The sequence below is a fragment of the Pelecanus crispus genome, chromosome 4 (assembly GCF_030463565.1).
Source record: "Pelecanus crispus isolate bPelCri1 chromosome 4, bPelCri1.pri, whole genome shotgun sequence".
Lineage (NCBI taxonomy): Eukaryota > Metazoa > Chordata > Aves > Pelecaniformes > Pelecanidae > Pelecanus > Pelecanus crispus.
Window position 1 is genome coordinate 76,676,579 of NC_134646.1, and position 11,206 is coordinate 76,687,784.

The 11,206-nt window shown below is 36.5% G+C and overlaps 1 protein-coding gene across 5 annotated transcripts in view; it reads right to left on the reverse strand.

Annotated features, from left to right (window-relative positions):
- Nucleotides 1-6,327, reverse strand: part of RGS12 (regulator of G protein signaling 12) — an 82,604-nt gene extending 76,277 nt beyond the window's left edge. For all 5 annotated transcript variants that reach the window (XM_075709188.1, XM_075709189.1, XM_075709187.1 and 2 more), the window contains exon 1: nt 4,471-6,327. In XM_075709188.1, coding sequence (XP_075565303.1) covers nt 4,471-6,327 — 1,857 coding nt within the window. The remainder of the gene's footprint in view (nt 1-4,470) is intronic.
- Nucleotides 6,328-11,206: the final 4,879 nt, after the last annotated feature.

An 11,206-nucleotide genomic window follows, 5' to 3' on the forward strand; every position in this document is an offset into this window, starting at 1 on the left:
GTGATCTTAAATATTATACTTGCCTCCACAATATTAAAACAGACTTTCTTTTTAAAAAAAGAATGGTGAGAGGTCAACGCCTAGGATCCTCTCCTCACGGAGAGAAAACTCAAAGACTAAACTGACTGTTATGAAGCTTTCCAGTGGAAAAAGGAGTATCCCAGTAAAACTTAATTTAAAACAGTAATTGGTAGACATATTTTTGGCCAGGCGCTAGCCCGAAACCAGAGAGTGAGTGTTGAACAAAATCAAACGTATTATATTAATTTAGTCTAGAGGGAAAGGAATGCTCCCCTGTTCAGCAATTTCTCAAGGCCCTTGCCAATCCTAACATCCCCTGATGTTTTCATATTGCTTATGGTGCTTTTCTTTTGTGTAACCCAAAGTCATGCAAAAGGGTGAGTAGGTGACTGGAACTTAGTAGGATGCTGAAGAAGGTGGAAATAACAATGCCAACAGCAAAGGTAGTACAGTGCAAAAGGAATAACCAAAAAAAGGAGGATTTTTTTTTTTTAAAAAAGGGAAACCATTCCCACTGAAACAGTAACCAGTTTCTTCATCTGCCAGTCTCGTGGACCTCATTAGACCACACACCCCAACCCAGTATCAGTCTTAGAGCAATTCAGAAGCTTCTCACTGCTAGAAATCATCCTTAGCCATTCTGAGACTCAAAGTCACCTTCCATGATCTTTCTCTTCAGTGAGTTTCAGCAACATCATCAGGCCTTCCCCTAGTCAAGGAGACCCCTAAAAAAGTCTCCTAAGATGCTTCAATAGAAATCTGTTCACACGAAACTTTTAAGAAACACAGGAAACAAAGTTCAGTACAGGAAATAATTTTAGAGGTGCATAGGGCCAGAGATACCTTCCAGTAAATCTCAGTCAGAAGAGGTGGAATAGAAGCAAAATTTCCCTGATTTGGTTCTCCTCTTCCCACATATAACAACCACTTTTAAAAGCCAAAGATTAAAAAACAAAAAATACAGCAATTGTGAAAGTAGCAGGTCAGTAATTTAGGGATAAATTTCTTACAACATGTTAAAGCAAAACAAAAAACCTCATGCTATCCAGTAACATTTAATCAAATTAGGTGTTTTTAATTTTTTTCAACTATTGACACTTATATTGAACCTTAAAATGTTTTGTAGCAGCGTGAATAATATTAGTATTTCAAAAGTTGTTTTGCCAATTACCTCAAAATTAACCACAATTCTAATTTGTGAGCTGAAAACATCATTATTAAAGGGACTAGAACACTAAAGGGAAAACAAAGCTCAGAAAACATGTTTACCTCCTTGTAACCTGAAGTCTGAAATGCCATACCTATTCCTACCCACAAGAAACATTTCCCAGGTCTCCAGTTCTGAAAGTGCAATTTTAAATAGATATGTTCACTAGAGCTTTCTCACATCTGCTCTTGTGCTCTGTACAATTCACAAATGTTTTATCAGTGCAGCTATAAAATCAGGAAAGAATTTATGCCCCTCTTGCCCCCCACTAGCACTGTACAGTACAGCATATTTTCCTGTATTACATGCTGTGATCATCACTGCTGCACAGCAGTTCTGCTAGATCAGAATTGCATCCAGGAACTCATGTCCTTTCTCCAGTGTGTAATGAAAGCTCCAGGGAAGACAGTACATAATATTGATGTGCAGAGTCCAGCACAAAAAACCACTAGCTTTGGTAACCTTTTCTCCCTCTAGTGGCTTCTGCACATTCCCACTTGTAGGATATATTACCTTTCAGTATTAATGTAAAAGACAAAAAAACCCCCACCTTAATTAAAAAGCAATTGAAGGACTGCTCTGCCAAATGAAGCATTAGACTCAGCCACTAGGTTGTGAAAATATGAATGTAATCCCATATGGCCACTTCATACACTTTATTCCATGACTGGAATGTGTCTCAGCATGCTGTGTAAAATCAGTCCTTACCACTTAAAAAGGCCACAGGAAGCTGAGGACATATACTTTTCTAGAACACAGCAGCTAACCCATCTGAATAACGTTTTGGAATAGACAGTCTTACCTCTTCTCTTCACACAAAGCAAAAGGACAGTCTGAATTTCTGAATATCATTCTCCTATGAAAGCGAATTAGTGCTCTAATATGCAAAAACATAGATTTTCCCCTATTTCTGCAGTACCTAAAAAGGTACAGAGATACGTTCATCAATAATGACATCCCCTGACTATTTGCATTAAAGATTTAAGATGAGAACATAGTACTACTTCATCTTTATGAATTACTCTGAATAATGCTAAGTGCTTGCAGCTCACGCTTGCAAATGATTCCAAGCTTTTCTCATCAGTTTCAATAGCCTTCAATAATACTGACAAACAAAATTAAAACGCAAAAGATGTTCTGTAGCCTTAATGAGACTAAATGCTAAAGCCATGTAGGAACATTTTAAATATGTCTTTCAAACAAATTTGCTATTAATCGAAGAACAGAATGCCTATTTTATTAGTAAACAGACTTAAAAGGGAAGATTGAGATATTTAGTGCTGGAACATATATTCTGGTATATGCTGATCCGAACGATACACTAGGTGAAATACTATTAGTTTACCCACATACAGAACATCTTTCATCTTAAAGTGTAAAATTTTCTGTGAAATTTTCATTAGTACATTCTTGACTTCCATGAAATAAATGTTTCAAACATTTAAAAAATCAAAAATAGTTTTAAATCGCTGAAAAAAAAATCTAAGCCATATTACTATCATGGACACCACTGCAGACACAAACTTGTTGCAGAGATCCTGAAGGAATTTCAACAGCATCCCATGCAGCTGGTCCTGTTCCCAAGGAGCACTTGGGACCAACATCCATAATGCATCTGCACCAGGTGCTGCATATAAAGAGGCCGTTTCCTTGCTCCATCAGCAAAGAGATCATGAAGCATGTAGTCTTCAGGGTAGCAGACAGAATTGATTTTGTTAGGTGGTTTGGGTGGGCAACATTTACAAATTAAGCGTTTCTGTTTGGATAATTTGTTTTGGTTTTGAAAAGTGTGAATCACCTTGTATTTAAGATCACTTGAAACTTAATACATTATTGTGGATCTGGAAAACATTGCTGCCTGTAGCAGTCACTTCACCTTAAAAAAACACTAGTTGTGTACAGTAGTTACACTAATGTAAATATTACATTTTTTTTAATTATTATTATTTTCAGCACAAAAAGCATATAAAATAATGTATGTGAAAGTTATTGGCTTCACAGTGCAAGAAAAGCAATAAAAAATAATTTCTCTTTCCACAGTAAAACCAAAATGTTCTGAAGTTCGACATTCTAATCCCAAAAAAGTCTATGGCTGAAGATCACACCAATGCAAGTATTTTTGTTTGTAACAGTGTGAAAGAATCTCTACTGTCATCCACTTGAGCAGCAGTTGAATATTTTTAATCAGGTGAAAGAAACATTTTTTTCAAAAACAGATTTGGATAGCATGATGGACACTTGGAGCAATCATATAAGCAATACTTCCTCATGGAAGGACAGTGCTTCTCGAAGACTAATTTGGAGTATAAGGTTCTGTCTTTCCCTGGAGCCAGCAAATGTTTTAGATACAACTCTTTTAGTGTAAGACCAATGACCTTCACTTTATTAGAATCCCAGTTATCAACAACAGACTCCCATTAGATTAATTCCCTCAACAGCAAAACGTCTATGTGACAAAGGGAACAGTATGTAATTATGTTGGACACCTCTCCCACACTTTTTTTTTTTTTTTAAATCTTCTCTCTTTGGTTTATAGAAGCCTAGTAGTAGACAAAACAACTAGATGAAGCAGTAATTTGGAATAAAATTTGAATTACAGCTTACTGGCAGAATGTTAGATTTGTGACCTAATAGTGGGCACTATAATCACCACTAACAACTATCCTTTGATGTAGGTTTAACGCTACTTGTATTGAGAGGTTTACTGGACTGAATTTTAATAATAATTTTTTTTTATTCAGTTAAAGTTAAAAGTGTATAAGCACAAGTTTTTGACTAATGATTAGACAACATCTCTATAAAAATAGAGATCACTAAAATAATACCATTTGCAAGCCAGCCTTGTGTAAAAAAGGAACCAGACTGAAGATCCAGACTGTTTCCATTCTTTTGCTGGTGGAGGTCAGAAGGAACTAAAGTTGCTAGGATGTCATGTCTCCTTTTATTGCAATGCCACTGCAACATTTGGAAACAATGAAGAGACAAGAAGAAATGTGAGAAAGCTCTAACAGACAACACTTCCAGCAGAAGTACAATTCCAGAGCTGCACTCAATTAAACAGGAATACGCAAAGCCTCTGCAAAGGACAAAGAACCATATTATTTTCTTCATCAGAAATTCTGTAAGTGATGTATAGTACATGTTTAAATTTTAGTATGCAAATATCATGGTGTAATACCATAGGCTGTTGGTTTGGGGTTTTTTTTTTTGTTTTTTAGGAACCAGTATCAACATATTCTTACCTTTTTATCTTCTTTAGACTTCCTAATACTGTGCGGAGGGCCAAATTTGTTCTGCATGCAAAACATCTTCTTAGACCATTCATTTTTATGAGATTTTAACTGCGGTTGACCAAAGCTGCCATCGACTCTGTATCTGTCAGCTGGAATCTTATTCATTGGTGGGGGAAGAGTTCCACAGTTAACACTTGACCAGCCATCTGTAGAATCAGTGTAAGACTCCTGGTCGCTAGCATTTCCATGCTGCCATTCTTGTAAAACATGCACAGGCAACCACCTTTGATTGCCTGTGCCTGCAGCATTTTTCTTTGATGGGGGTACTGAATTTCGGGAGGAAACCAGTGGAACTTCAATACGAGCAGAAGGACTTAAGTGTTTGCTAACATTTTGGGACTTATCATTCTGAATTACTTCTAAAGGAATGTTTCCTTCTTGTTCATGACAGAAGCCATTCCAATGGGAAGCAGGCTGATTTTGTCCCCTTCCTACTGGATTTTCCCATATGCTGTTAGGAATGTGTTTACTCGGATTGCTCCCTAAATCAACCACCAGAACTCTATTACTCTTTTCTTCTTGGTTAAAATTTCCAATTCCACTATCACTGTTACTGCTTGTACTATTATTCTGATGAGCATCTGCATCACCATCAAGAAAAGCCCTTGCACGCATTCCCTCAATCAATTCCCCCATATCCCTATACAGGACAGAAATAAACTGAAGAACAGGTAGAGATGATGTTGGAAACTCCAGACAGCCATTTGTGTCTGGATCTGCTGTACATTCCAGTCCAAAACGTCTTGCTATGCCCTGGTGAATTTTATGATGAAATAATTCAGGATCCACCATAAAAACATGGCAAGATGTCCTCAGAACCCCTTCATCTTCCTGAGCCAAGCTTGCATCATCGTTTGTCTGCATCGTAACTAGTCCAAAGAATCTTCTATCATCTGGGCAAACAGCACTGAATGCCAGTTTTTCTGCAGGATATTCTGCCACTACACCTGATTTGTCACTGCAGAGCTGAATACAGTCATGCATTATCTTCATCATCACTAGTGAATGGATTTTTTGTTCTGCCCGCAGACGTCTCATGCATCCACGAATAGCCTGCAAACTCTCATTTTCCAAATTTGAGGTTGTCGAAGGAAGTTCAATTGAGCCTAGGTAACCCACAATCATGGCAACGTTTAAAATGCTTGCATCTAATGCAAAGTCTTCTGCACTCTCCAGCCCAATTCTAAAAACTGAATCATCATTCAGGACTTTGGATATTTCTTCCTTTGACAGTAGGTTTGGATTGCTTGCACTTTCATTTCCAGTTTCAAATTTAACAGCAGCAGAATCTGAAAATGATCTTTGTTTTGGTACAGAATTATCTGAGCTACCAGCACAAAGTGTAGGATTCTCAAAGATCATGTTGAAAATGCCACCAGACTGCATTTCTTCAACAACTTTCTCTGCTCTGTTTATACCCAGAGCTTTAGAGTCAGGTTTGGGTTTCAGCCACCCCTTTCCATCATAAAAACCAACTTCTTCATCACTTGAACATGAATCTATATGACTAATCCCTTCAGCAATGACCATGTGCAGGACTCCAGAACATTTTCCTATAAGCTTCACTACATCTTCATGAGAGGCTTTTTTCACATTGATTTCATTAACTGCAAATATCTGATCTCCTGCTTTAAGTCCAACATAATCTGCAGGACTTCCTTTCATAACACAACTAAGAACACAAGGAGCTTGTCCAGAAAGGGTAAACCCATAACCTGCTCTTCCTCTAGCAACTTCCACACTTCTTATCCGAGGAGGAGCATGCATGTTGAGTCGACGTTTGACCGTTTCCCCTGGTCTATACATTTTTGAGGTTTTTCCCTATAATAGGAAAACTTTTAATTAGTCCAGTTTTTTGTCATGTTTCACAGTATCACTCCTTCATCTGATGAAGCTCTAAAGAAAGAAAGAAAAAAAAAAAGACATTTTAATTCTCAATCATATTTCAGTGTTTTAGTACCCAGTATTCCCTTAACTGTTCAGAAATATTGCTAGTGAACTCTACCAAAAACTATTGCTAGATAATTAGCACAACACTCAAAACAATATGAGAAGAACAGGTACCACAGTCTTAATTTTACCCATGAGAAAGCAGTAGCGGTAGAGGCTGTCCAAAATGGCAAAGTAACTTTATGGCAAAGCTAAGAACAGAATCTAAGTCTTCTGATATACAACCAGTGGTTTTATACTACAGCATGTTACATCTTCCCCAACTCCACCGTGTTACCTACTACTCAGTTAACTTCTGGCTTACCGCACCATTGCAATACCACCACATTTCACAGCACAGTGACAATCCTGGATGAAGCTCATCTATCCTTTCCCAGCAACATAAAAATTAGAGCTTAAGTGTACCTACTCAGCTCTAGCCCACCCCCCTTCATACTCAATGTACAGAAACAGGGACCAAATGTATCCATGTAAAACAGGTTAGATAAATTACCCCTAGAGTTGCCTGTATCTCTCCACTGACTGACCGTAAAGGCAGCTCAAAGTAAGTGTAACTTCAACTTTCACACATACATTTCAGTTACATATGCAACAACAAATGGACATTCAGTCATGCATTAGACCAAAGGGATTCAAAATCAGATTTACTGTTACACCGATCAATTCCTCTACTCAAAAATAACTTGTTGGAAAGCAAACACTATAAAAAAATGCATTTCAGTCATTCCAAGATCCATGTGTTTTAGTTTAGATAAAAACTTCCAAAAAAAGAGGAAAAAAGAAGGAACTCCACATGCTGCCAGTATTAATCTAGTCATGACTTTACAATTAAACAGCTTTATACGAACAGCAAGAAATACTAGATTTCAGTACATTTTGGTGTTGACTCTGAAGTCTGGATATCTCGTTCTAATTATACTCAGGTAAATTCCATTGTTTTAGAGAGGTTTCCTCCACTAAGCAGGTTCAAATACATAAAAATATTTTAACACAAAGAATAGAAATGACAATGTGTTCAACTTTTGAAACTATCCCCGTGTTGCATGATATGAACTCTTACTTCCACAGGTCTGGAGGATGACTGACTGAAATAACTGGAGCACTACAGATACATAAAACTGCAATAAACTTGGTTGAGCAAGTGAGAACTAATCTGAAAATAATTACTTCTCTGAGCTGGTTCACAGGCTTATTCATAACTCAGTCACACTGTAGCATACTTTAAAGTATGTAAGGTACTTGAAAGCAAGGATCTTGTATATGTGGGCAAAATGCTGGCAACATTTTAGATAAATAGATACACATTAAAAAAAAAAATACACACACACACACACACACAGAGACACAAACATTTGTTTATTGTATGTAAACTGTTAAATTAGTGGACTCCAACTACTTGCATGGAAGAAAAATGACCAAAAAATCCTGACATCTCTCTCAGCTAGAGAAATAACAAAAAACCCCACACTCAAAATGCGATGCAATCCACAGCACATTACTTTCACAGTATTTCTGCCTGGGATAGAACGAACAGAAGGGCTGTGACTTCAAAAGTTCCACCAAAAAAACTCTCAAACCCTAAAATACAATGTAGGATAAAAGTCTTAACTACTTAACTATGTATGAGCTTTTGATTACCAAATTTTAAAAAACACTGTTGTTTCTTTAATATTCTGCTAAATACTCAACTACAGGATGGGATTCCCTTAGGACCTTTCCAAACCCTAAACAGAACAGCCTTCAAGATACTACAGAAGACATTCACTTGGCTTTACTTTTGGGTTTTAGTTTCCATTTTTTTCAACAAAGGGACATCAGGATTTTATGTCTCCATGGTGCAGCTGTGACTGTCCAATGTAGTATGGTTTTTGCAAATTGTTTTAATATAGCAATTATCTAGCTTCAATAACAACAGTTCCCCTATAATTTGCGAAAATAACTTAAGCTTTAAAAAGTAATGAAACTTCACACTTAACCTTTGAACGGAAATCATAACGTAAGAAATGCTTTGCAAACATTTAACCAAACTCACATGTTGCTGTAAAAGACCCCTGTCAACTTGCATCCAGTCTCGTGCCTTAAACACAGACTGACCTCCTCCTGATGAGGCTCAACTTGTGAACCAAGAGATCACTGTGCATTCAGCTATCTCTAATTAGGTCTGCTACTTTCTGAGAATAATCATTAAACATTTCAAGATACAGTTCTTCAACCAAAAAAACCCAACTAACAAATGCCCAACAGTAAATAAAAACCTGCTATCTACGAGCATGAATATATACACGTTTTAATTTGCCTTACAGTGAATATTTCTGTTCTCAGTTGTCTGGAGAATAGCCTAATGTGTCCCTTGGGTACCCTCCAAAACTGTGCTGCTAACCTGGTCAACATAAAGCACTGTAGTGTCTGGCACCTAAAAGTGTGCTACTAGCTTGCAAGAGGAAAAGAAACAATTAAAAGAGTATTAAATTATAAATAATCTGATAAAAAAGTACAATAAAAAGCAGTAGTTACAAAAAAAATAAGATTCAATATTGTAATGTTGAAGTGGTTGATAAGAAAAAACAGATTTTTTCCAACTATCTTTCTAATCTATAAAAAAAATACCTAAACGCAACTATGAAAAACACACACTGAAAGCGTAGTTAGGCTGCTCTTGGGAAGAGGCAAACCCCAGCACTGTCTTACCTCACAATTCCACATTTGCTATGAAAGGATTCCTTTTAAATCTATTCACAAGTCAATTTATCTATTTGTCTTCCTAACCTATGCCCCTTACACATCAAGCATTTATTCCAGATGGTAACCACTGATAAGGGAACATCATTCCAAAACCTGGCCATTATAAACAAGAAAGCAGGCTGCTAATACATTGATTTTCTCTAATGATGAGGTTCCAGAGGTGTGAAGACTTCCAGCTATTAATTTATTTGTGTAATTTTGTGAGTGCAAAGTTCGGAAGTAATTCAACATTAAAGGGGTTTTTGCTATTAATGTATATATACACTAAAAAAAAAAAAAAAAACCCAAAGAAAAACCTGTGTTACATCACTGGAAAAGCCATCTCTTCCCTCCCTCAGTAGCTGAATATTATTGTGCATTTTTTGTGCCAGTTACACCCATGACAAATAACAGCTCGCTAAATTTATTGAGGAGACTTCAAGACAAAGGACAAATGTAGTTCTTCTGCAAGAACCCTCAGCATTCAAATATGTTTTACTGCAACAATGGCATGACAGGCAAACGGAAAAATTACGAAAATAGTGTTTCAAGTAACCAGAGAGATTCCAACAGAGATTACTTGAGTTACAAACTAGTGCAAAACTAAATTATCAAATTGCCTAAGTTTTCTTTTAATTTCTTTGCAGATTTGAAACCTGGAGCTAAAGAGATATGGCACAAAAATGGCACAAACTTCCACAGTTTCAAAGTAATCATACGTCTGAATATCCTTTTCCTGTAATAGATCACAAAATGTGTAGTGTATCCAGTGAAACAAAGACATCATTTTAGTTGCACTGATATAAAGCTTTGCAGGTGTCTGCATGTTTACCAAAACATGAAATTATTAGTGAACTATATCACCTGTGATAATGGTCAAGAGTAACCAAAGACAAAATGATTTCAGCTGTTGATTTTCAGTACAAATACAATACTGACTCTTACTGAGCCTACCAATAATACACTACTTTAAATACTTCTGTAATTACTACTGTAATTATAGCACTGAATTTTATTACTTTGATAGCATAACTACATTCAGTTATATACAGTAGGTCAGAAAAACGGTTACACCACAATACTACACATGGCCAAGCTTATTTTGACCTTCTGCTATCGCTAAGTATGATAGTAAGTCTTAAGGAAAAAGGTCTGTACAGTACCAAAACACATTAGCAAGTATTAGTCAGGAGGATATGTGCATTTTATAGGCGAAAACAAGCCAATAAAACCAGAATAATTTGTAATACATAGTAACGAAATCTAAAGCAAATAATACGTTTTTGTGACATTTCAATATACTTATTAAAAACACTGAAAATAAAGAATTCCTACTATCATTTGACAAACACTGCAAATATAAAATTACTGCCATGATTCCAGAAAGTTCACCAAAATTTGTACCAACACAGTTTAGTAATATGACACAGAACAAATACAGTTTAATAACTACAAAAGACTTCGCAGGATGTTTCAGACAGAAACACAAGCATATACAAATTAAGTAAGTTCAAGTATGTGAAATCACATGATTTGCCCATATACATCAGCTTTGTCACAGAACTGCAAAACAAAAATAAACATTTGGCTTTGCTGCCAGCACACGTTCTGGTCTACCATTTCAATCAATTGTTTTGCGGGTATAAAACGTCAAAAACACCAGTTACGGTTGAATTGTACTTTATCCGACAAATGCCGCATTTCTTTAGGTAATGTTTTTACATATCCGCGCTAGCTTTGCATGTCATTTTCAAACCCTCTACTACAGGGAAAATAATACTTATTTGCTTACTTTCAAGGGAGAGAGGTGGTTTGTTTCCTGCTTCTGCTCTTGTTAACTCAGCAACAAAAAGAGCAAACAGAAACAGCAGGCATACTCCTGTTAGTATGTTAGACTGTAACCTCAACAGTTACAGAGGGCAGTGAGGGAGCGCGTAAAGTTTGAGACTACATTACTGACCACCAGTTAGTTTTGAAAAGCCTTTGGAAATGAGCTGATACTCAGCTCTACAGT